Source organism: Vigna umbellata, chromosome 3, assembly GCF_029865625.1.
Source record: "Vigna umbellata cultivar VRB3 chromosome 3, Vumbellata_1.0, whole genome shotgun sequence".
In the NCBI taxonomy this organism is placed as follows: domain Eukaryota; kingdom Viridiplantae; phylum Streptophyta; class Magnoliopsida; order Fabales; family Fabaceae; genus Vigna; species Vigna umbellata.
The window spans coordinates 19,422,044-19,448,822 of NC_142167.1; the positions used below are offsets into that span (position 1 = coordinate 19,422,044).

Genomic DNA, 26,779 nt, shown 5'->3' on the forward strand with positions numbered 1-26,779 from the left:
TCAAATAACAATAATTTTGTTTTAATGTGTAACATTTTTGTTGTACTATGTAACATCTCTAAAATATAATGATTTTATCTATAAGATCCATACATTTATGATATTAAGTAATTTGATAATTTAAGAAAGACATATACAGAAAAATATATAAAGTTATTACAGTGTTTTATCCTTTTTTTTTTTATAAAAATCATACATCTGTGATATTAAACAATATGACAATTTAAGAAAATCATACATAAACAAATATAAAATGTTATTACATATTCAATGAATGCTGATAATAAAATAAACTAAACTAAGTAAAATATAAGATCAAAATTCACATTAAATAAATATATTAAAATTAGCATTTTATAAACAAAATAGCATTAAAATAAATTATTGTCTATGTTAAAAAAATAAAACACAACAATTAATCAATGTTAAATACAAATAACACAATTGATTACGAAATTCAAAAATACAATGAAAAAAATAACAAAATAAAATAATTTTGTTGGAGTTCCAAATTAAAATCATGCAATTATGTAGATTAGTTTTTCCTGTCCCACCGTTAATTTACTTTAACTACAAATTATGTGAAACAAACTTAGCGTATATTAGCATAATAAAATATTCAACCAACTTACATGTCTCATACGCATTAATAATATTCAATTTAATTCACAAATTACTAGATGTTTCAACTTTTTATACTTTTAAAGGGTTAAATATGGTTTTGGACCCTTAACTTTCAACGAAAATTGGAAATAGTCCCTCTTCAAAACTTTGAACTAATTTAGTCCCCAAACTTTAAAAATGTGTGAATTTAGTCATTTTAACCAAATTTTGTTAACTTTATTTAATGTTTCAAACGCATTTCTTAATGAACATTGAAGCAAAAATGTGTCAAACAGTGTAAACAACTCAAATGCTATCATGAAACGCACTTGAAACATCAAATAAACCTAACAAAATTTAGTTAAAAGGACTAAATTCACACATTTCGAAAGTTTGGGACTAAATTAGGCCAAAGTTTTGAAGAGGAACTAATTCCAATTTTCGGTGAAAGTTAAGGGACCAAAAACATATTTAACCCTACTTTAAATAACTATCTACTTTGTTTACAATAAAAAATCGCAAATAATAAACAACAAACTAAAATAAACTAAATATTTCAATTTAAAATTTGAAAATTGTTCACACAATTTATTTCATAAATAATAAAAGAAATAAGAAATTTAAATAAAATAATTTTAATTTAAAATTTAAAGATACAATTTTATATGTAATTTGTCTGTTTTACAAATAAACCTGATATGTATATAGGAATCGTGTGAACCTGAATTAAAGAGTTTGCTTCAAAATATCCAAATTAAAAACATTGTATCCACGCCAAACCTGACATATCTGCGTGCAAACAGTTGATACGGTACCATACGAGGTTCAATTCAAATACCTACTACATATATATATATATATTCTCAAACATTTTTTATTTCTAAAAAATATTAATATAACTTTGACCTGGTAAAGAGAAAATAATTATTTAATTTGGGGTGCTTCTTCAGTCAATAATGACCAAGTCCTCATATTTCTTTCTTCACAATTTATGCTCTGTGCTTTCAAACCAATAAAGTCTTCATACAAATTGACTAAATAAATTAAAATAAAAAATAATATTTATTTATTTATTTATTTTTAGAGGAAAGTTTATTTTTCTATATGTTATTTTAAAAAAATCCTGATAGAAAATAAAATAAGGAAATTTATAGATAATTTATTTAAAATTACATTAAAAACAGAACAAATAAATACTATCAAGAGAATATTAACATATTAATTAGACGATTATTCTGAAAGTCTGATCTGTTATATAGTCAAAAACGCCACAACAAATCAAGTCAAAGCTACCCGATCTTGAAAACCCTAATGAAAATTTAAACATAGTTTTACGCAGCCAGTCAGCAAAATTAAAAAAAAATTATATAGCTTGGACTTTGTTTGCGATATATATTTTAATTAAATTAATTTGACTATTAATGAGAAATTTTATGGATGAAATTCTAGAAAAGAAAAATATCAGAGTTCTGATAAAGCTGTTCAATTATCGCCAGTTGTTAGACATGCAGTACCTACCTAGTTTTTGTCCCATTAAATTAGACTCGGTTTTTAAGAAACCAGGCCCGGTCTTTCAGGCACATGAATTGTATTTTAATTGCTTTAATGTCTTATATTTTTAATAGTTACGATGTATGGTTTGTGGTGAAAACATAAATTTCTCAGCGAAGATCTAAAAAAATAATTAATTATTGTTAGAGTTAATTATTGTATAACGTATTATTTATTTTGAAATTTTATTTATCATAGTTTTATTTTATAAAACGTCTCATAAGATAAAATGAAAAAATATTTAAATGACATCTGATATAATTTTAAATAATATAAAATTATTAAATATGATAGAAATAATATGCTTTACCCAAAATTTCCCTTTACATAAAAAAAAATAGTAGTTGTATAATAGCTGTCTCCCAGCAAACTTAATAATTTTCAACCGTTTGCTTATCCAATTAAACAGTAGTTACAGTAGTTCCTCAGATGTGTCAGTAAAAAAGAGTTCTTTTACACACTTTTTAAGGTGTAGGAAGAGACACGTGAAATACAATTTTTGAATTCTTAATTAATTTTTAATGTATTTTTTAATTCTTTTTCTTTCTCTGTCAAATTATTTTAGAGAAAAATAAATTATTTAGAGTACTGTAAGAAATTGGGTGGCAGCCTATTCACCACTCTTTAAAGTAAAAAATAAGTAAAAACTATTTTTTTATTATGAAAACTGCTGTAGAGATGTCTAGTTTTCTCTAAAAGGACACATCAATACTTGAATCTCATGTTTATGTTTTATATTTTTAAAGAAAAAAATATGTGGTAATATTTTTATGTTCTTATTTTTTATTAATTACTTTACATATATATATATATATATATAACAATTATTTTAGTAATATACTTGGATGTATTTCCTATTTATCCACCACCTTAAGGTGTGTTTGGTCATCAGTTGCATTCAATGCAACTTTAGAATCTACCCTAATTGAAATGCCAAAAAAAACCCTTGAAAGTGATTTAAATGGTTTTCCAAATACATATTATTTATTAACAATAAATTTTTAATAAGTGACATTCAGTATAACATAATATCATATTCATAATAATATTATTTATTTTAAATATATATTATAAAATATAAAAAGCTGTACTATATGACATGTTAGGTTAATTTCCACATTGAAAGGATAAATTGAATTTGTAAAATTTGTATCAATGCATCACTTGGTAACCCTAAACAAAAAAAGGGGGATTTTTTTTCACAAATGAAAATTAAGATTATTAAAGGGGGATATATTTTTAATGTTTATAGATTCAGGAAACAAATAAAAGAAAAAATAATTTTTAATCCCAGACATGGCTTGTCACGGGGGCATTGGGAACTGTTTAATATGGTCAGCATCCTAGTCAGCTAAAAAAACAACGGGAACCTAACCAGAAAAAAGGGAAACATTATAAAAAAACAAATTTCAAAATGAATTGTGAGATTTCATATTACATTTCATCATATTAGAATGTATAATAATAATAATAATATAAAAAAGCTGCTTTGAACATAAATAAAATAAATAAAGAAAAGTTGAAAAATAAAGCAGGAAAGACGAGTTTGCAGCCATAAAAAACTGACGCACATTGAGACATTGTTGTGTTGGGTTGAAGTTCTGTAATGCTATCTGTCATGGCTTTCTCTGCGCATCTTTGCCGTCTCCCTGCCTCACGTGCCGACATCGCTTTACCAGAATCTCTCACCAGAATCCGCTGCCGGAAACCTTTCTCCATCCGATGCTCCGGAGATTCCCCTTCTGCGTCTGTGGATTCCGAGTTCAACCCGAAGGTGTTTCGGAAGAATCTTACTAGGAGTAAGAATTATAACCGCAAAGGCTTTGGGTACAAGGAAGAGACCCTCCAACTCATGAATAGCGAATACACCAGTATGTCTCCTTAAATTGAGTTCCAAATTAGTGTCTGACTTCTTTTTATGTGATTTTGAATTGATTTGCATGAAAAAGCTTGGTACTTTCTTTCTGGGCATGCGTTTATTTGGGTCCCGAGTTGGAGGAGAGAGAGATTGGATAACTTGTCGTTGGTTGTATTCTTGTGTTGGGACGGGTTTCTTACGTTTCATGGAAATTGAACTCTTTGTTAGTTTTTAAATGTTTTTATAATTGGGGGTTTACCTAAGATATGCTCCTCTGTAATTGCATGTCATGTTTTGTTCGTTGTTGTAGTGATTTTTTTCATTTGTACTATTTTGTGTAATTGTAGGTGACATCATTAAGACTTTGAAGGAAAATGGGTTCGAGTATACATGGGGTAATGTGACAGTGAAGCTGGCTGAAGCATTTGGATTCTGTTGGGGAGTTGAGAGGGCTGTTCAAATTGCTTACGAGGCCAGAAAACAGTTTCCTACCGAGACAATATGGCTCACCAATGAAATCATTCACAATCCTACCGTTTCTAAGGTCTCTTTGGATTTCCTTAACCATAAATAATGTCGATTTTTTTAGTAGGTAGTTTGAAGTTATGCCATTGTTCAGGAAGTTGGTAAAAAAATTTATTCGTGTCCTGAATTTGATGGTCGATTGCCGCCCTTTTTCTTGTACACACTGTTTTCTAATGTTCATGAGTTGTTCATGCAGAGGCTAGAGGATATGAAAGTGCAGAATCTTCCTCTGGAAGAAGGTTCTAAACAATTTGATGTTATCGACAATGGTGATGTAGTCATATTGCCAGCTTTTGGAGCAGCAGTGGAAGAGATGTTGACTTTGAGTGAGAAAAATGTTCGGATTGTTGATACAACTTGTCCATGGGTTGCAAAGGTACTCTTTTTTGTATATATGGTTTGATATTGTGCTGATCTTCACAACTTCAATTCATATTGTCATGTATCACCAAATACTGAGATTACTTCTTCAATAAATTGTCTTTAAGGTTTGGAATTCCGTTGAAAAGCACAAGCAAGGAGATTATACCTCTGTAATTCATGGTAAATACGCCCATGAGGAAACTGTGGCAACTGCTTCTTTTGCTGGAAAATATATAATTGTGAAGAATATGTCAGAGGTCTGTCCTAGGCTGCTGCTTTACTCAATATGTGTGTGGTGAATGCCTTCAAGAATTTGTTGTAATTTTTGTATGACTGTTACTTTATACAGGCTGAATATGTTTGTGACTATGTTCTTGGTGGTGAACTTAATGGGTCCAGTTCAACCAAAGAAGCATTGTTAGAGGTACGGTTTTGTTATCATGTGATTAATCTTGTTTTCTAAACCCTGTAGTTTTCACTATCATGATTGTTTATTTATTTATTTATGTGCAGAAATTTAAATTTGCTGTTTCCAAGGGGTTTGATCCAGACAAGGACCTGCTAAAGCTTGGCATCGCAAATCAGACAACGATGCTCAAGGGAGAGACAGAAGAGATTGGTTTGTATTATTTTTGGAGGTTTTGTTGTGGGTGGTGTGTAACTCACATATCTTTATTATAAGTCCTTATGGTATGTATTTTACTGATTATGCAGGGAAACTATTGGAGAGGACTATGATGCGCAAATATGGTGTGGAGAACGTCAACGAGCACTTCATGAGCTTCAACACAATTTGTGATGCTACACAGGTGTGGTTTCACTCCCCTTGTCTATTGTGATTTGACATGCTTGTTCAGTCAGTAGCATATATTATATATCTATGACTTAATTGCGGGTCAGTTCTGTTCTGTACGCTTTCTGTCTATTCAACGGCTAAGTTGAATTTTCTATCAGGAACGACAAGATGCTATGTACAAACTGGTGGAGGAACATGTGGATCTTATATTAGTAGTTGGTGGATGGAACTCTAGCAATACATCACACCTGCAAGAGATAGCTGAGGAATATGGAATCCCTTCTTATTGGATTGACAGTGATCAAAGAATTGGTCCCGGAAACAAAATAGCACACAAGTTGAACGTAAGCGTGCATACAGAGATTTGTAGCTTGTTAAAGTTATTAACTCATTTTAGCCATATTATTAATAGAATGTTTTTTCTGGACTATCAGCATGGAGAGCTAGTGGAGACAGAAAACTGGTTGCCAGAAGGTCCAATAACAATTGGTGTAACATCTGGTGCATCCACTCCAGACAAGGTAACTTGTAGCCTTTCATTCTTCTTTTTTGTGGATTTCTCCAGCATAGTTCTGCATTTTTTAAACTTGTAGCAAATGTATTTTCATCTCCTATTTTAAACTATCGTGCTATATCCAACTCAGATGGTTACTTACCCATGAAATATCTGATACAAGTGACCTTTGTCATATTTATTTAAATTTCTAATGAAGCGGTGTGCTTTCACTTTTTGTTAGTATTCTATTCAATTTCGTTTAATACTATTTTGCATAATTGGTTTTCAAACAGGCTGTTGAAGATGCACTCATCAAGATTTTTGAGTTGAAACGTAAAGAAGCTATGCAACTTGTGTAGAGTAGGTCTGCATACATACATTGTCAATGTATACATGAAACGAGGGATTTATTTTATAGGAGTTTTATAGCCCTATGTATTGTTGGATTTATTATCAATAACAAAAGTTCAAGAGTTCTTATAAATGTTGCCATGTTACCTCTATTTTGGTTACAAGATCTGTGATTATGCCTTTGTCACTACAACGGAAATGGGAACATCTTAATAAAATAAAAGGAAAAGACAAGAGGTTCATCTTAATGCAGTTAGAATAGTACCCTGTACATTATAGACTAATCAAATTTAGAAAAAGCTTGATTAGCAGAAGTCACTCTCCGCGAGCATATAGATATATATTTTGCTTGTGGGTTTCGGAATATTTTGTGGATCATGTTTATGAAAAAAATTTCTAATTCTACTTGATTCTCTGTTCAATGAGGAGCTAAAATAACACAAGACATATGAATATTGATTAAACTGGCTCTATAGCAAAAAAAATTACAGGAAATATACATGTATGTTGAACTGAGTATGTATCTAAATAAGGTCATGCAATATAACTGTAAAAGTTTTCTTGAGTTGCTTCTGGAAGGCATCCTTCGAGCATTTGTAAAATCCTTGGCTGATCAAGTAAACAGGGCACTTCATTGATGGAGTTCATGTATTTGTATGCCAAAGTACTCTATCACTTCTATATAGGTCTAATTGGATAAAATTTGCAATAACTACTTATGAACAAGAAATAAAGAAGTGAAATGAACTAAACTTATTCGAGATGATAAAATCAACCAAAACATCCCCAACTTTTGAAAAAAGTAATGAAAAGCTTGCAAAAAGTTTGAGATGCATAAGTTGATTTTAATTCATAAGTTTGATTCATTTACTTTTTGTTTTCTTTTCTGTAAGTGTTAATGAACGAATTTATCCAAATTGATCATAATAATCCATTATAAGTTGCAGTCATCCAACTGAAGAGCAACTTTACCCATCTTGATGTCTCAAGCTAACCACTAATGCTATCAGCTTGCTTAGACAGAGTTGATTCAACAATTTCGGGGACTTTATCAAGTAAGAGGTTCATCTCCTCCGGAAACTCCATCTTTGCTCTGTTTGTCTTTCCTCCAATGAAGACTGTTGTTCCATCTTGTAAAGCCCATATCTGAGTTGACCAATAAAAAATTGACGGTCAATAATATGCAATTTTTCAGTCCTGGTCAAATGAATCATGCTATTTGTTAAAAAATGTATGTGCTACATTGACATTGACATTTTCTTGAAAGGAAAATTTCAGATGATATAGCAATATTATTTAGCCAAAAGTCACCATCACTTGTTTCTTCGTCAGAAAAAAACGCCATTATCACATGGAGAGAGAATGGACAATGTCAAACAATTGGAAGAAAATTCACCTGTGAATGAGATAAATAGCTGATGCAAGTAGTGATCATTAGAGCACCAAATCCAGCATATACAACTGGCACACCTGGATCAGTCTGTATAAATAAAACGAGTTAATGACAGAGTCGAAACACCTGCTGAATGTTTTTAGTTTAAGGTGGCACCTTCAAGTCCAAGCCACTACTTCCTATTGCATCAACAATGACAATTTCTGATCCATCAATATTGATTGGGAGCTTTGAATTAGGGCGTCTAACTCCCACAAATTTTCCTTCTTTATCATAAAGGACGATTGATTGTAGATCACGAGCAAGCATAGATCTAAAATTCAACACAACACAAGAAAGTAAAAGGGATGAGAAGAGATGAAGATGATGTTTTGGTATCACACCTAATTTCCAAAAACTTACATTCCCTTAACGTCAGTAGAGTTAATATCTCCAACCGGTAGAAAAGTACCAAAAAGTTTCTTATCTCCATTGATCTGTAAAGGTGCCATAGCCAAGTTATAGGGTCCTTCATTATCCTTAAGAATTTGCAGAGCCGAAATACTCCAATCTGTTTGATATATGGTGATACCACCGTATCTTAAAGGATCATTTACACTGATTGTCTTCCTCATTACTTCTTTCCCATCCATGTTACGAAGGGAAAGATCAGTGTAGAACTGTGAAACCTGTAAAATAAATCAACATTTTACTGACCTTTTCAAGTATCATTATGACAATTTCATAGAAAACAAAAATCTCTTTTACCTCTCCACTCTCATAATAATCCATTGAGAATCTGTTGACATGAATCTCTGTATTAAAAGCCTCAGTTGGAGAGGAGAGAAAGCCAGAAGGAACCAGAACATCACCAACAACAAAATTCAGCCCCTGGGGCACAGTGACCGAACCTCTGAAGCTCCCAGCAGCACTAACAGTTCCTCCAGCCATTACAAGTAACAGTGCTATATGAACTCCAACAGGGGCCAACCTACCTGCAAGTCCTTTAAAGGCATATAAAGATGGTCCTTTCAAGAATACCTATCATCCAAATTGCACTTTATCAGCCCAAATATATTCAAGTTCATTGTTGGCCAGTAACAATGAGAATGAATATTTTATGGTAGTGAATATTAGATTTTAAAGGGATAACATCACAACAGGAAAAAGGTTGGAAGAGCAAGGATGAGAATGTAAGATAGATAGATTTGTGAACAGTTATATATATATATAAAAGACAAAACATAAAATGATTGCGTATGATGAGGCATGGTGTGGCACCGATTGATGAAAGATTGCAAAAAAATCAGTTAAAGTGGTCTTAACATGTGCAAAGGAGATCACTAGACACACTGGTAAAAAGAGTATTGCATGGTTTTTGAGTCTGTGAAGAGGGAAACCCATAAAGACATTGAAGGGAATTGTTAACAGAGATCTTATGATGAGTAAGTATATTATTGATAATTTGGCCTTTAACTGACTCCAGTAAAGTTATGTAAAGCATGTAGTCAGTCTCACTAACTGATATAATGTTTTGTTGTTACTGTTGTTGGTTAATAAAAGATCATTTCCTAAATATGTCTAATGGAATGTTTGATTCTATAGGATATAAGGAAAAGCAAATAGTTGAACATGAGTAGGGGAACTACAACCTCGTATCCAGCTCCCATCAAAAGAGTACCAACATCTTGGATTGATGCTCTTGGCAATGATTCTGAAAATTCTTGCTTGCGTATAGCCTCAGCTGAATGCAAAAATGACCATCTATGGAACAATTTAGGCCTTCAGTGGAAAAGAAACTTCTCAACTCAGGCATTATGGATAGATAAAAGTGAGAAACAAACCTTCTTGAAACCGTGATGAGGGGGAGTTGAGTTGTGTATGTGCAGGCCATGAGGGATGCCCCCAGGAGAGCCAACACTCCAAGAAATACAGGGGACGAAAACATGTGATCAAAACCAAGGGCGAGAATCCATCTCCAAGTAAAAAATCCAAAGACAGGATCATCTTCAGGGTATTTCTGGATATAAAAGTCAGGAGCTTCACCTTGTTCAATAATTGTTCCTGGCATAGAAGCATAAGTTTAAGTCATTGTGATCATATTAAAGCACATTTTGCAGTCACAGAAAATTCAAGTGATAGTGTGTAAAGTTACAATGGCACCCCTTAAGCCATCATAAGATCTCCCAAAAATTTCAGGAGCTTCTGCTTCTGCTTCATCATCAATCCTCTAAATAGAAACAAGGATAAACGTGCAAATATTTATACAGAGAACATTGTGACTTCCAGCGCACACCACCAATAAAATAATTGGGCATGAGCTATATGATCATGATTTTATATGTAGCAAAAGAAGTAAAAGATGTTTGGTTCATTTGAACAAACTTATCATATACATGAATAGAAAAACTAGAATGAAAGTGAAATCAATTATTCTATAAACTAAAAATAACTTATAATTTGTAGAAGCTATTTTTGTATTAGTTACAATAAAATTATTGTTTTAACTGAGACATAAGCTAATTTAGCTTATAGAAAAATTAATATTTTTTCTCTACTAAGTTTGATGAATGAGTTTTTTCTTCGCATGCCCATTGTCTCTAAAAGGATTGTGATGTTAATCTTCTAGAATACACTTAGGAAAGAAAAGTTAGGATTGTTCACTCAAAGTTCTATACTTGTATACTTTAATCTTCTTGTTATTGCAGTTACAAAAGAGAGGGAAAAAGTAAGAATCTCAATTAAGGAATACTCTTAATTCAAGAATCTAAAAAGAGTCCATTGAATTTGAGAAAAAGGAACTGAAATAGAATCAAGAAAAGTAATAATCAATTATCTTCTAGGAATTGGTTTCATCATAATAAGCATAGATGGAATCCACAAAGACCACCATTTGTTGGTTTCCAGTAGACATTTCATGTTTTCATCTCCTCTTCTACTAACAGTTACAAAATGGTACTCATTTCGTTCTTTTTAGGTTTAATCCTATACTACATCCCTATTTATGTACGAATGTCTCAATTGGGTCCTCGTTTTTTTAAAGTGTATCAAAATGGTCCTTAATTTTGAAAATTGATATCAATTGAGTCCTTTCCGTTAAGTTGGCTGGACGGCGTTAAAAAAATTGATGAGTGGATGCTGAGATGACGAACGAACGCTCGTCCACCAGCGAACGAACGCTCGTCCATCAGCGAACGAACGCTCGTCCACCATAGAACGAACGCTCGTCGACCTGCTGGACGACCGTTCGTTCCACACTGGAATACCGTTCGTTCGGTGGTCGACGAGCGTTCGTTCGCTGATGGACGAGCGTTCGTTCGCTGATGGATGAGCGTTCGTTCGCTGGTGGACGAGCGTTCGTTCGCTGGTGGACGAGCGTTCGTTCGCTGGTGGACGAGCGTTTGTTCGTCATCTCAGCATCCACTCATCAATTTTTTTTAACGCCGTCCAGCCAACTTAACGGAAAGGACTCAATTGATATCAATTTTCAAAATTAAGGACCATTTTGATACACTTTAAAAAACGAGGACCCAATTGAGACATTCGTACATAAATAGGGATGTAGTATAGGATTAAACCTTCTTTTTACATATAAATCAACAACAAACTTTCATGAAAATATTAAAATTGTTTATTCTTTCTATGTCTATATTTAAATTAATTATAGATTAGATAAGGTATGAAGGTCTAATAACTTAATAATAATTAATGTCGTCTTAAACTTCAAAAATTATAGCTAAATAAAATATAAAAACTTTAAAGAATGACACTTTAAATATATAAAAACACAGTTTTTACATTACCCAAAATACAAAATTACTCCCTACATCATAACATTTTTCCTCAGAAATTTGCTGTAAGATAGTTTTAGTTGAATGATGCATTAATTATATTTTCCCTAAAATTCTCTTAACCAATTGAGAATGTTTGTATATCTTACAAAATGGAATGTTTAATGAAGAAAAATATCGGATAGGTTTGGATACTTGATACATACTAATGACTTATCATTGAAGCAAAGGTAACATATGGTTAATTGATGGTAATAGAAAGAAAAGAGGAAAAGTGAAGCATATATGCATACCCAAAGCCATCAAAGCAGCAGCAGCAAACATGTCCGCAATAGCCAATGGCAAACTAGAGAGAATCTGCAAAGTCTTTCTTCTGAGCATGTTGAGCAACCCAAAAGGGCCTCCCTTTTTTTTCTTTGAGCTCTGTGGAACATCCCCAGTGTCACCATTGGTGCCATCATCCTCAGTGAGTGGTGGAGAGGAAGCTTCTGATAAGACAATCTTCTGGGACACGCTCTTCCCTTTGTTTTCGACATCTTGGGAGCTTTTCAGCTTGCAGCTGATGGTGAATGGAAGCTTGTGAGTTCTGTTTGCAGCATGACCGAATGGATTGAATTTGAAGAAGGGATGAAAGATAGGGACTTTGAGGAAATGGGTATTGGGAAGACATGGATTTGTGGAATTTATGGCACTGAAAGCCTTCATGGATCCAAACTTTAGGAACACTCTGTGTTGAGGATTCGTGATTAGCTCTCTGCGTGTGACCCATAACGACCACAGCAGTTTCTTTATCCATATGCTAGATATTTCCATATAATATATAAAATAATAAACATGAACTTACTGCACATAATAGTTTTTCTTGGGAAAACAAATATTATTGTTATTCTTGTTGGTACTCTTTTTTTTCATTTTATAAGGCACCTTTTTCTTAATCTAGATTTTTCTGTAACAAAAAAAAATGAGTTTTTCAAATATAAGCAAGTTTTGATTATAAGATTATATAGATATAAAATTCAAATTATATAAAAGTTTACATACTTCATCATTATTAAGATAATATCATAGGTTCAATTATTAGATTAGTAAATTTTTATATGATAAAAGTTACAGGTGGTAGAGGAAGTTAATTCCTTCCCTTTACTTTTTACTGTGGCAATATATTAAAGAAAAGAAAGTGATAACAAGAATAAATTATATTTAATATCACATTGCATATAAATTAAATTTAAAAAATTATTTAAAACCAAAAAGAAGAGGAAAAATAAAATATTAAAGTATAATCACTTTAATTACCAACTTTTTAAAATTATTATTTAAAGTGCGGTTGAAAGGAAAGACTTCTCTAAAGATCAAGAATCATTTTAATAAGTAAACTATAAGGCCATACATAAAGTTTTAAGTGACAAAAGTACTCACAATAGAAAGACAATTTGTTAAGTCGGTAAATGATAGTTTCAAAAAATACCTATTAAAATTATCAACAGTACAGTTCTAGAAATTAACGATTCATTTTTTTTAACGAGTACACTTATAAATTATCATTAAATTTCCTTAAATATATTGAGTTTTTCATATTTCACACACGTTAAATGTACTCATAGTTCGTAAATATTCAAAAAGATATACAAAATACTTCGTAAATATTAAAAAAAATACAAGATAATCGAAAAGTATTAACCAATCAAGATTAATCTATAATTGGATAACTTCCACTTTTTGGGATGTGTGATTATAAATAAAGTATAGGAATCATTAATTACATATTCATATATAAACCATGTTAAAACATTTGATAGTTTAAATTATTGAACACAACAGACATTAAAAAGAAATTTTTTAGTTCGGGCATGGTCCGTCTGTTTGATGGATAAGACCAAAACGTGCACTCTTAAATAGAATCTGTTTGATGGATAAGACCAAAACGTGCACTCTTAAATAGAAAAAACAAACACGCTGGTAGCACACACACTTCATTCACATCCCCAAATGTTAAATAACTAATAACCTAAAATTAAAGCAAATTATAAAAAAAGACTATAATGTTCTCGATTGCTCAATTGGCTTACACAATCTATCTGATAAACGTCTCATGGTTTTTCAACTATAATTATCTCAGTAGGGAGTGGAAATCTGTAATTGTAGGTTACTGCTGCTGAGCCACTTTCGATGAATCTTCTAAAATGAAAGAGCTCCTTGTTTTTAAATACAAAAAGATGACAGTTTTACACTCTAAACAGTGATATTGGTTGCTGACATCCTTTTAGTACAAAAAGTAATCCTGCAAATACAGAAAATGCAAATTAACAGTATGATTGCGTGTTCAAAAGTGCCCCCACCTGGCAGGAACTAACGAAGTTTGATAATTTGATTATCGTTATGAATTTTATTTTATATGAAACTTGGTTACTCAGAACGAAATATTACACAAACTTAAAGCTCAATTGACGGTTCTCTCCCATACTTGGTATGTATGATGACAAGATTTTATCCCAAGCCAGACTTCCATTCTATTTTCCATGATGATCATGATGGAGTCTAGTAGTAAAAGAATGGAGGGTGAACATGTAGATAATGAAAATAATACAATATGTACCAAATTGAATTTTGAATGAAGCTGAAAATTCAATATATATGCGACAGAATTTGGAAAATGATTTAGAAATGCTGTACACTGAATAATTTCCGTTTCCAAAGAAGTCTAGACCAGATGCTTTGACCCTCACCCCCAAAGACAACGCCAAGAACAATAAAAAAAAAGGAACCTTGTGTGCATGTGCCTGGTACGGGGCACTAACATGGGCGTAAATCGTTCTTCTTTTTACCTTCATTTTATTTGGAGGAGCGGAACACCATTTCAGGTCTGCTTTGTTAACAGCTCAATGTCAGATCCGACTTCAGCAATCTTGGCATCCTTAGAACCCTTAGCTGCTTTTGCAATGTTTAAAACATCAAAATCCAGAGCTATTTTTCTGACGAGACCCTTAAGCATCTGTTTGAAGAAGATTAGACAAATAAAAAAATTGAGTGAAGATATTTAGAGGTAGATATGCTTCAAAGCACATGAGTTTATCATAAAAAAAATATTGTCTAGCGTGAAATTTTGTTGAATAATAACCTTCCTTATTAGTTTCCCAGATTCATGGATTGTCTGCATATATAAATATTTAGACACACAAAGAAGGATGTTTTTGAAATTGTTAGCTCAGGATTTCGTAATAAACAAAGTGTTAGTTTTTATTCTAGACCCGTAGTATAGTATATATTAACATAATGTCATATCTTATTCAAGTAAATCGTGTCTTTAAGACAAAGGTGATCCACTGAATAGGATATGAAACACACCTGCAGCCAAAATAATTTGCAAAAAGGTTGAGTAGCAGCGAGAGTAGAATAGTGTGATAAAAGGATTGGATTATTGGGTTTAAAAAAAAAAGAGTAAATTGTAACAAATAGGCAAAAATCATACAGTCACAGAGTTGGGACACAAATGCAGACTGGCTTGGCTTCCATCCTCAATAAAAGAAATTGAATTTATGCACAAATACAAGATATGTAACAGTAACAACGGACATATAGATTTGGAAAATCTGTAATCACAAAAGCAGATATTAACAAACATGCAAAACCGCGTATTCAAATGACACTGAAATGTAACATTTAGAACAGTTTGCCTTATATAGATACAAAAGAATGTTATCAAACACAAGACATCAGATGAAAACTAAAAATTACCAGAGATCCAACAGCAACCAAAGCACGAAATTTGGAATCAACTTCCACATTTTCATCCTCGGCAAGCTACAAAAAACAAAATGCGTAGTTTAGAAATAATAACATCTGAAGGTAGGATATTTGATTTTGAATAATCCAGACGCGTACAAAATGTAAATCAACACTGACTAGGTCCTTTTTAATCAAGTGTGGAGAAAGAAGCTTTCAATTTGGAGGTTTTCCATTTATGGGGAATATGGCAGTGCATGAGAAATGCAGGTTTATTATAACAAAAATTAACATTGTTTAGGGCTAGAAATTTGCACTAATTAGATGACATTAACAAATTTTTTAGATGTCATTGTAGTTGCGACGTCCCTCAAGCCTTGATTTTGAAATTCTACAAGACAAGTATAATAGACCCAAAGATTGTCCTACAAGCGGTTTGATCATGTGAAAGGAACAATAGAGCCAACAGTAAGAGGAGGGAGAGAGTCCAAGATAATCTAATTAACAAGAGTAGAAGCCTAGAAGGAATACTGAAGAAAAAGGAGGAATAATTTAAAAGACCTTGTCCTAAATGATTTTATTGAAATCTTGTTTTTTGACAGAGACTAATGGAATTGATAAAGTCAAATTAACCTAGTAGAAGGTTTGGGGATGTAGTGGCAATTGTCATAGCTAGGTAAAAACAGTATAAGCAATACCTCAAGAGCTGCTGATAGAACTTGAGATTGACCTTCTTGATCATTTGATTCAATCAACAGCACAGCATAACTGCGAGGACCACATAAGAAAAAGTTACTGCATACTTAAATTTTGGACTATTAATATTGCATTTCTAAAGGGAAAATAGCTGCAATGATAAAATGTGAACTGAGATCTAAATACATAAAAGCCACCACCACTTTTCGTATCTATACTTTTGTTCATGCAGCAGGATGGTGAAGTAGAGTGACAAACCAAGCAAAAAAGAAATCATATGCCAATTACCCTCGCTTCCATTTTTTTCACCCACAAAGATAATAGAATTCATTTGATCTTTCTTTTATTTTCTTGGAGTGGGAAGAGGTAAGAAAAGAACCAGAAAGCACTAAAGCACTTCAGCACCTGAACATAGAGACAGTATCTTCTATTTGGAATTAACACAACCAAAAGACAGACACACACACACACACACAGAGAGAGAGAGAGAGAGAGAGAGAGAGAGAGAGAGAGAGAGAGAGAGAGAGAAAGAGAGTGAACTTCCAAAAGGTAAACTAAAATTACAAAAGAAATTAAATCTAGATGAAAAAATAATAGTGGAATTATGTCAGCCAAATAATAATAATTGATCATATAAATTTTTTTTCCAAAACAATGTTCACTAACTTATAGTCAAGATAAGACTAGATCATTTGTCCCAAACAAAGGACTTACTTTAGTAACAAGGTAGAGTATGACAACTGCAAATTTTTGTTTGGAGATGAACTACAACTTGAGAAAGCGTCAAGTATCTGCCCAAGTAAAAGATGAACAAAGAATTGTAGTCCTTCAGAAATGAATTTTGTAAAGCAAAAATAACAATATAAGATAGCCCTGGTCATTGAATTAATGAATTGACACCTGTCAGTAGAGATGAATTGTGAAAAATTATCAAAAGACATTGAGAAGTATATCTTCAAATTAATGAATATCACTAAAAACACATGAACACAGGAAAAATAAAAAACTCTAAACTCATCACAGAAGGTACGCATTTATGAACTTTTTTTCTTAACTTAACTGTAATTGAATTTTTTTTTTACAGCAATGTTGCGTAAGAAAAAAATTCTATAATAATGATAGTCTACCAAGCACTTCAAATTCTTCAAAATTCCAAGAAAATTACAATTAAGAGGTGCTAACCTCACTACGATGTTTCTGCAACCAATTGTAGTAGCATGAATTCCTGAAGAGATTAGTCACAGCACGAATGCTGGTCAACAGATTCGCAGGAATTGTCGGACTTACAGTGACTTTCTTAATCACTTCCACTATAATGTCTGGATATAACACACGAGAAAATCAATGAAAGATTACACACCAGCAGAAGGTAGAGAAAAAAATATTCTACAAGATCAAGGAGTATCAGAACTTGTCATATTTCTGGTAGAAAGACAAGGATAACCAAAGTGTATAATCAAGGGGTCAAAAGGGGCACAATGTGGAGGAACAAAACTAAGGGAGAGAAAAGATAACTAACTACTAAGGTAACTTCTGAAAGCATATATAGTAACTGGTATAAATCTTTTCTCCGTCAACTGCAAACAACCAGTGTGGGGTGGTACCACTTACATAACAATGCTTACGTGTGACTAGTCAAAGAGTTAGTGTACAGACAGCCCACGTGATCACTGGTGCAGGGGAAGCATGATGAGATGCTACTATGCTAGGATTCAATTACAAGGTATGGGACGGGAGTCTCACACTACAAGCATGGGAGTCTAGAGTGGTTCTCACTTCTCTCAATTTTCAGACCAATTTCACATAAAAAAAAATGGGATTCTATTGATTGCTATCATAATTTAATGTCAGAAAACAAAATTATGGTTAACATTGATACCGTTTTCTGCTTCAAAATGCTTGTTAAGTAAAATAGCCCCATCTGGATGAAGAACTATCATCCTTATGATATCAATGACTGCATAGAAAAAGCACAATAAGTAAGGAGACCATTTTCCTAAAGACTGGAGAAGTTCACTGATATAAATGAGGACAAAAAATTGAAAAAAAAAAAGAAATTCCAATGATTTTCTCAAATTAGCAACAAAAGCTTCTTGAAGTACAACAAAAAGGAGCAACACAAGAGACAATAACTAACCAGGAAATATCATTGCAATAGGCCATGATCGAAGCAGATTCAGTAACAAGTCTATATCAGAGTCTGCAAATTTACTAGAATGATAATGTGAAGTATCTTTCAGAATTTTAACAATGGCACCCAGTCTGGAAACATTGAGCTCAGTCAAAGACAAGTTCTGCTTTTCCTGCATGAGATTCAAAAAATATAACCAATTTACACAGCACACTTTATTTTTGAATTCATGTATGCTCCGTAAAAGTTGAAGCCCACTTGCTAAAATGTGCAGCTTTATTGTTATTAATTCTTATACATAGTTCATATGCAGAGTTTCTCATAGGTAGTTGGAAATCATGTTTAAGTCCGTTGTATTAAAGGACATCATAAACTTCAGATTTCAAGTCTTTAATCAAAAGGCAGTTTAAGTTATCATCATCAACAAGCACATTGGAGTTCGAAATGATCATGGGTAAAGCAGACATGGAAGATTAAAACATTCCCCAATCCTGAACATGGCAACTTTGAAGTTCCTTTGGCCAAAAGTATATGATTTTAACCGTATCTATAACAAATTAATAACCAAAGAAGAATAAAACATCTACCATATCTACCTGGTCAGATTGTAATGCATTATTGAACTCAATAATCTTTTTAAGAATCCCGTCAAACTGAGCAGCATCAAAAACAAGCATCCCTTTCTGACAACAGAATTTAATAACAGGGTATGAGCTAAAAAATTACATAATAAGTCAAAGAGGGAAAAAGTACAAAGTTCCTCACAGAAATTGTGTTAAAAGAACTATTACACTACTTTTAGTACCATCCACTTCCAAATGGAATCAAATTACTCGTCCATTGAGCAACATTCTATAAAGATGATATGCTGGCCTTCTTGTAATAGTAGCAGTAAAAATGAGCTAATAATAGCAAGACCATAAAGGCCAAATAACGATGAAATCAAAACTTTGGAGTTACTTGACACCAATTTTCTAAAGTGAAGCCCCATTTGGAACTAATAAACAAGGGCATCATCAAGAAACATTAATAGTCATTTCTTCCTATTGAGCTCCATTTAGAGCAATATTCTCCATGTACCAATTCAAGGGATCCCTATCTTTAATACAAAGAAACAGTAGGATACATAGACCACAATTACATCAAAGTAAAAAATTTACAAATTGCTTATGCCACAACATACCAGATCAGATGCTAATATTATACATAAATTTACACTTAGGTTAGGGCACACAAAATATAACATGCTGGGATCAAGGACTTTGCTACATAGCTGGACTTTAACTGCCCACAGAACATGTAACCCAAGCTAAAAATTAAAAATGCATTTTTTTATTTTAATAAAAAGGAAAAAAAAAAGTACTACTAAGTAAAAGATAAAACAGATCATTTGCATTTTCCAGACTTAAGAACTCCCAGGTTGAAATGTATTTCCCCAAGACAAAATATGTCAACCACCTCCAATACAAAGGGTATGAAAGCACACCTTAGGAATATGCTTGAAAGTGGGTTTTGCAGAAATATCTGTCATTAAATATTAAAAAAAAATAAAAAATTGGATGAGTCATACAAGGATGAGATAACTACAAGATGAACATGATGAAACTCATGAATGGCAACATAAAGCTGAATTTTCATTACCAGACAAATGAGAAGGTTGTCCTGGTACGTAAGCATGGGCTGAAACAGAAAGTAAAAAGCAATTAAGTAAAAAAGGAGGACTACAAGGATAATGGACGTCATTAACCACCATCAATTCTGTTATTTAACAAACACTATTCTTACAGCCAGTATAGGGATCACGAAATGAGGCATCAAAAGTAACATTGTTTTGTCCGGTATTTTGAAGAATGAACTGTACAACTTGTTCACGAAAAGAAAGTGGAAGATTCTCCTTGAGTAGCCATTTATCAGCAACATCATATGGATTATCTGGAGACATATTAAAGTTTTATTTATTAGTCAGCAATTTTCATTCACAGGCATAAAATTCTTACCATCTTGCATGGGTCAAATAAGACAAACAATTGCAAGTGACAAGAAGGCTTAAAGCATAAAATGGGCAAGAAAGTGTCCTATAAAGCTTAATGGATAAGTACATCAAAATGATGTTGTAGAAACCACATTAATCTTTCAAGGTCCTAATAATTAAACCACTCATAAAAGAGGATGGTATATTCACATCAGACAAAGGGACAAATATTTTGAAAAGATTGACAATAATAAAGTTTTATTTATTAGTCGGCAATTTTCATTCACAAGCATAAAATTCTTACCATCTTGCATGGGTCAAATAAAACAAACAATTGCAAGTGACAAGAAGGCTTAAAGCATAAAATGGGCAAGAAAGTGTCCTATAAAGCTTAATGGATAAGTACATCAAAATGATGTTGTAGAAACCACATTAATCTTTCAAGGTCCTAATAATTAAACCACTCATAAAAGAGGATGGTATATTCACATCAGACAAAGGGACAAATATTTTGAAAAGATTGACACATTCTCTTCTTCATAAATATCTCTCTACTATCTTAAGTACTGTGACTCCATACTTCAGAGCATAAGCGAAAATCAAATGCAAGGAAAACAAAAATATTTGAGTGCTATTTTACTACCACACCTCATTTTTTTCTATACAGGACAGGGCAAAACAACTGCTTTATTTTCATTAGTACATTGACCAAGTATGCACACACGCGCATACATTCTAGAAACTGATGCAATCTACCGTAACAGTTTTGATAACTTGGACCAGAGTAGTTCATGCTACACAATCCAGATTTTCTAGTGGAATATGAATAAATCCATCTACTTCTCCAAGTTTTCATAGTTGAATTATACACATATAAGAAATTAATGAAATAATAATTAATACGTTTCTACTGACCCTATTAAGTCAGTTAAAGTCACTATTCCAAAACATTCATAGAACAACAAGATAACTTCTCCTGATGTGGCACAAGAAAGTGAGTCTGTTCATTATTAAATCAGGATTAAACATGCTGCCTGTAGGTAAAAACATGTACCTGATCGATTGTATGGAAGCTTACGGATAGGCATACCATCACCAATATCCACATCAAACACTGAATAAACACAGGCAAAGTTTATAAGAAATGAATCTGCAGAAGGCAAAGCTAATTAAGTGTTCAGGGAAGCAAAGAAAACTGACCATAATCATACTGAATACCATCAAACAGTTGGCGATTTGATTCCTCAGGTCCATCAACAACTTCACCGATCTTTAAGTAAACGAGAGTTGTTAATAAAAAATCTTATAATATCATCTATATTTGCCACTGTAACTTGGATTTCAATTAGGCAACAGAGATAGTTTAAGTGAAATACAAAATATAGAACAGAGGGAATTACTTTATCCCACTTCTGTTCTCTCTTGTTCCATCCATATGCCACCCCATTATCCCCCTCTCTCACTATTTTTGTCTGGCCATCAGTTGTTCCTGTTAAGAACCAGAAGATGCTTAAAACAGAAACCATGTCAAAGACGAGTGCTCGAAATGCAAGAAAGTTATAACACAGTTAAAAAGAGGAGGGGATGTTCATTCTCTAACCACGTATCATGCAAATGTATAAATTACAGAATGTCATTAGCCAACAGGTATAACAGAACTGTGGAAAACCTATAAGTTATGACTCATTTAATGCTACAATTTCATTCAATCAAGCTTGGCTCTCCTATCTGAAAAGACATTCAAAGCTGAAAATAGCATCTGATTTACAAAGATGAGCAATCTTCAACCAATGTGATGCCATTTCTTGCAAATTATATCTGTCTCCCCAACCCCGATTCCAACACTCCAAAAGAAGAAACAAATGGTGGGGGTAAGGGGTAATGCTCATGCTAAATGGAATTTAAAGAGAAAAACAGTTAAAAGTATACCCGGGATCTTTAGTGCCTCCAAGCCTGGTAACTCTTCTAATTTCAATCCTCCAACCCTCTTCCTAGCAAAATTAAACAGATCAAGCTGAGTTCATCAATAATAGCAAGACATAGCTAATCCAAGCATAACATAATATATATAGATTAAAATTAAAAAAAATGGATTTTCAAGTTGTAAAATGTTCACATGAAACGGAAGTCATTTATTCACCAAGGAGAAATGAACCATATATTACCATGGTCAAGTGAAAATCTTGGTTAAGAAATTATCAATATGGATAGACAAGAAAAGGAAAAACTGATGTTACAAAGGAGTAGCCAGCACATTCTGACGACCAAATAAAATAAACATACCTACTAGATTTGTATAGAGAAAGTTGTGAAGTGTATAAATCAAGCTCATGCTGTTCAGCAACATTATTCTGATCTACAGTCCAAATGCGTACGACTCCATCTGAACATGCTGTCACAATATCCCCATTTTCCATAAACTTTGCATCCCAAACACAACCAGGATGTTCTATGCTCTGAACACAAACTCCATCTGGAAAAGTTTCAAGAGAAAAAAGTCTGTAATTTCAAACCAGAGATACATAACTTAAGGCAAAAAACCGAAATAATAGCCCGGTGAAGTAAAATTGATGCCTTTGAGCTTCTTACAACCTTGGAAGATTCATGTACATGGCAAGTTGAATGGTGAAAATGAAAGAGAAAGGTCTCTTCATATGACAGTACAAAATAAAACTTGTACTCTTGTAAAAAATAATTTATATTTGAAAAAACAGTTGCGAAATTGTGGATATTGACCTAAACCCAAACCTGTGAATTGTAAAATTTATGGCAAATGAAATATAATATAACTGATTATAGTTTTCTAAACATAAGAAACAATAGAAGACACACGCCCCCTCCAAAAATGCCTTCCCTTAAACTTCCTGAAGACCAAACACCGACATTAATTTTGTAGCTCACTTAGAACTCCCAAAACTGAACCAGGGCCATTAAACTCGTAAGTTTTTATTATTGTCACTGAAGTAATGTATGCTGATAATATTCCATATGATCTCTGTCACGATTCATGAGAAGCGATAAAAAGGTATTACCTTTCCAAACTTTGGCAAAACGATCTTCGCTACCACTGACAATAAGTCCCGATGCATGTGAATCAACTGAATAAACAATAGCAGTATGACCAACCATCTCCATTAACACTTCACCACTTACTGCCCATAATCTAAGAGAACTGTAACAACAAAAACAAGAAAGGCAAGGCACGTATATTTTCTGAAGCACAACCAGGGATTCACTAATTAGATCAAGAGGAGTTTGTGTAGACATGAACCTACCCGTCATGGGATGCAGATAGGATTCCAAGACCAGACATCACAGACAAGCCACGAACTGTATCTGTACACTCCTCAAAGGTCATCAGCATTAGCAGATACATTAACAACAACAGGTGGAAGGGAATGTAGTCCCTAAAGACATAAAAGAATATAGTATGACTGCTAAAACATGTTACCAAGGTAGCATGATTGCTACAAGCTTACAACCTCTCGGACGTTCATTTATTTCGAAAACACAAGCCAAATTGGCAGAAAACGACCAATTTGATAAGATAATACGTTTACAAGATAAAATCCACTCACAAATATGACAAGCAATATATTAAACTTCAACATCAAATTATAAATTCCTCACCGCCCAAAGAAATGTATAAGGAAGATCTAAAAATTACAACGAACATGCATAAAGAAACAAATTAAATTTCTTAAAAAAGATAAAAGATTAAAATACAACATGCATGTCGAAACACAGGAAAACAAACCTGAATGTCCTTCAAAGGTATGTACGCAAGTTTTTCCTCTCCAAAGCTTTAAAGTACTGTCACTTGAACCTAAAATTGTGAGACCATAAGTTTAACAAACTTAATTCACTCCATATCATTCCCATAAAATAAAAGCCTTATAGGTAACAAGATCTCACTACACGTAGGCAAAAACCCAAGTATAAATTCTCGCTTTCGAACATTACTATAAACTGACAAAGGGTAATAAAAAAAATTCCTGCCAAATGAATTAACGAGTAGCTATACTATACTATGCCTACCAGTAACAAACTCTCCTGATGGCAACTTTATAACTGCTTGGACTGGTGCCTTGTGAGCTTCCCACGTCTCTACAGTTTGCCCATTTCTCCACCGCCTTAAGGTACTACGCAGCAGTGAAGAGTGCAAAAAATGGATCAAAATTGAAGCAAAATCAGTTTCAACTTTTAGAAGACTTTGAAACAAGGAATCCAAGCAAACTGAAAACGAACTAGAATAAAAAGAATTGATATTGTTAAAAAAAAACGAAAACCCTACCAATCAACAGAAGAGGACACAACATCCCCTTCATCAAACACAATGCCAGTGACCTGCAACTGATGGCCTTTGAGAGTATGAACCTTCTCACCAGTGTTCAAGTCCCAGACAAAGACCAGAGTGTCCATGCCGCCAGACACAATCCCACCAAGCGGAAACTCCGAATTCGAGGGAATCCATGCCAAGGGTCCCACAAAGCTCGTGTGCCCCAAAAGAATCTTGGAACTTACGAACTTGCGGTTGCTGTCCAGAGACCACAACCTAACCGACCGGTCCCTCGACGAGGTCGCAATGGCCTCGCTGCCGCAAACGCATATTCCGCGAACCTGAATTCAACCAATCAATGCAAATTGAAATGAAAAGGGAAAAGAGAAAACGACGGTGTTTGAGTTTTGGATGTTTGAGGATTTTACGTGAAGATTTGAAAGATAAATCTTACATCGTCTTCGTGGCCCCGAAGCTCGCAGCGCAATTGGTAGTCTTTGAAATCAATGTCCATTTGAATGTTATGAAAGAAGAGAGAAGGTTTGAGGATCGCTACACATAACACAGAAAAATGCTTCCTTGCTTCTCTTGTTTTACTTCCTTTTTATTTCAGTTTTTCTTTTTCTTTTTCGTGTTTTGGGCTACAGAGTTCACTTCTTTGAGTCCACGGAGAGATAAAATAAAAAGTTTTATTTTAGGAGGTTATTTTGAGATCAAATAGAATTATTTTTTAAAATGCATTGGTTTATATTTATTTTTTTTGTTAATCGATAATTATTTTAACAGTCATTATCAATGTATATTTTTATCATTGTAAATAAGTTCACTTTTAATATTTGTAGAAATATGTTTTCAATAGTTAATAGTTAAAAGTAATCTTAAATGATAATTTACTGTAATTAAAAAATATTAGTAAAATCATGGGTGTTCGCTTTTATGATAAAAATAATAATAACTGTTTTTATTATTATTTACATAAAAGTATTAAAAGTAGTTATTTTAGTTTAAAAAATATTCAAATAAAATAATGATTAAATTTTATAAAAATAATACAAAATAGTAAAATAGATAAAATAATTATTTTAATTTAAAGAAAATTAATTTAAAGAGTGAAAGAAAAAAAAAAGAAAAACATGTGCATCAAAAAGGAAAAATTCCTTTACAATAGTTATGAATGAAATTTAATTATAATATGCTTTATATGTACATGAGCTCTCAAAACTCGAAAAATAAAAATAAGGTGAAAACTGAATGTGTTTATAGGTGAACAAACTTTATAATATGTTTTATGATATGTAACAAGTTTACAATCGACGAATTAATAATCTAGCATTAGATTGGTATTAATAACTTATAATTATATAATGAAAATGTAAAAGTATTTCTTTTGACTTGTATGCAATAAATTGTGTTTCTTAAAAACAATGAAATAAAGCCAAATTTAACCAGTTATGCTGTTATATTAAATTGTAGTATTGTTACACATTTTGAATTTTAACGTCTTTCGACCTGAGACGCTTTTAAATTTTGATGTGTTTCGACATGAGACTTTTATATTAAGATGTATCTCAACTTGAGTGCTTTTAGGCGCTTTTAGACGTCTTTGTATTGAGATATATTTTTCAATTCGAACATAGTTTAATCCTCATATATTTTTTAAATCTTAGTATTTTTAAACATTTTGACATTTAGTTATCTTTCAACTTGAGTTTGTATTAGGACTTTGTCTCTTGTTTGGAGTCGTGTTTCAAATGTTATCGAGGTTCATTTACTCGTTTAAAGTTGTCTTGTTGATGTGTGTTGATTAAATCCAACACCTTGTTTTATATGTGATATTAGTTTAAGATATGTTATTTGTATAGATGAAGCTATTGGTAAACTCAATAATATGTATAAGCACGATAATATGAATTTTCTCTATTATCTCATCATTGGACATCATCTTCAATGATGACAACATGATTCACCTCGTGCAATTTATGAATGACATCACAACTACACATTTCACTTCACAATATTGCAATAACAAAAAAAGACATTAGTTTACCATAGTCATGATCATAGCCAAAACCAAGAGGAAGGAGTAACTTTGTCATGACTCACTAGAATTAGGTTTAGCAGAAGTTCCTATGATGATACAAATGTTAAAAAATTAGCTAAAAGGTTTAGGTCAAAGATAATGAATTAGTTAATCAAAGGATTTGAGGAGACGACTAATAAAGTTTTGTCATTGTCATTAAAGGATGAGTATTTGGATATGATAGATGTGGAA

The 26,779-nt window shown here is 32.6% G+C and overlaps 3 protein-coding genes across 4 annotated transcripts; 1 reads left to right on the forward strand and 2 right to left on the reverse strand.

The window, feature by feature from the left end:
- The first annotated feature begins 3,687 nt into the window (after positions 1-3,687).
- On the forward strand, positions 3,688-6,695 carry HDR (4-hydroxy-3-methylbut-2-enyl diphosphate reductase). The gene is made up of 10 exons (XM_088108971.1): positions 3,688-4,025; positions 4,360-4,556; positions 4,734-4,913; positions 5,026-5,157; positions 5,250-5,324; positions 5,414-5,519; positions 5,615-5,709; positions 5,855-6,040; positions 6,131-6,217; positions 6,486-6,695. Exons 1-10 carry the CDS (start codon positions 3,761-3,763, stop codon positions 6,549-6,551), a joined length of 1,389 nt encoding a protein of 462 aa, XP_087965097.1. The 5' UTR covers positions 3,688-3,760; the 3' UTR covers positions 6,552-6,695.
- A 283-nt stretch (positions 6,696-6,978) lies between these two features.
- LOC124821791 (cytochrome c biogenesis protein family) lies at positions 6,979-12,547 on the reverse strand. Its single transcript, XM_047293732.2, has 8 exons — positions 12,000-12,547; positions 9,760-9,979; positions 9,568-9,679; positions 8,684-8,956; positions 8,339-8,604; positions 8,093-8,249; positions 7,940-8,023; positions 6,979-7,689 (listed from the first exon to the last, which is right to left on the reverse strand). The coding sequence occupies exons 1-8, from the start codon at positions 12,517-12,519 to the stop codon at positions 7,534-7,536; spliced, it is 1,788 nt and encodes a 595-aa protein (XP_047149688.2). The 5' UTR covers positions 12,520-12,547; the 3' UTR covers positions 6,979-7,533.
- A 1,098-nt stretch (positions 12,548-13,645) lies between these two features.
- Positions 13,646-25,120, reverse strand: LOC124820319 (transducin family protein / WD-40 repeat family protein). Of its 2 annotated transcripts, XM_088109290.1 has the most exons (23): positions 24,962-25,120; positions 24,523-24,848; positions 24,267-24,370; positions 23,986-24,054; positions 23,504-23,564; positions 23,261-23,400; positions 22,512-22,701; positions 22,158-22,219; positions 21,629-21,717; positions 21,429-21,498; positions 21,283-21,342; positions 20,042-20,188; positions 19,898-19,936; positions 19,743-19,780; positions 18,853-18,939; positions 18,263-18,428; positions 18,005-18,082; positions 17,308-17,444; positions 16,840-16,916; positions 16,128-16,197; positions 15,442-15,507; positions 14,532-14,698; positions 13,646-13,987 (listed from the first exon to the last, which is right to left on the reverse strand). In XM_088109290.1, the coding sequence occupies exons 1-22, from the start codon at positions 25,019-25,021 to the stop codon at positions 14,564-14,566; spliced, it is 2,271 nt and encodes a 756-aa protein (XP_087965416.1). In that variant the 5' UTR covers positions 25,022-25,120; the 3' UTR covers positions 13,646-13,987; positions 14,532-14,563. The 2 variants fall into 2 exon arrangements, with proteins under 2 accessions (XP_087965416.1, XP_087965415.1); XM_088109289.1 differs by lacking the exon at positions 13,646-13,987 and having other exon boundaries at positions 14,252-14,698.
- Positions 25,121-26,779: the final 1,659 nt, after the last annotated feature.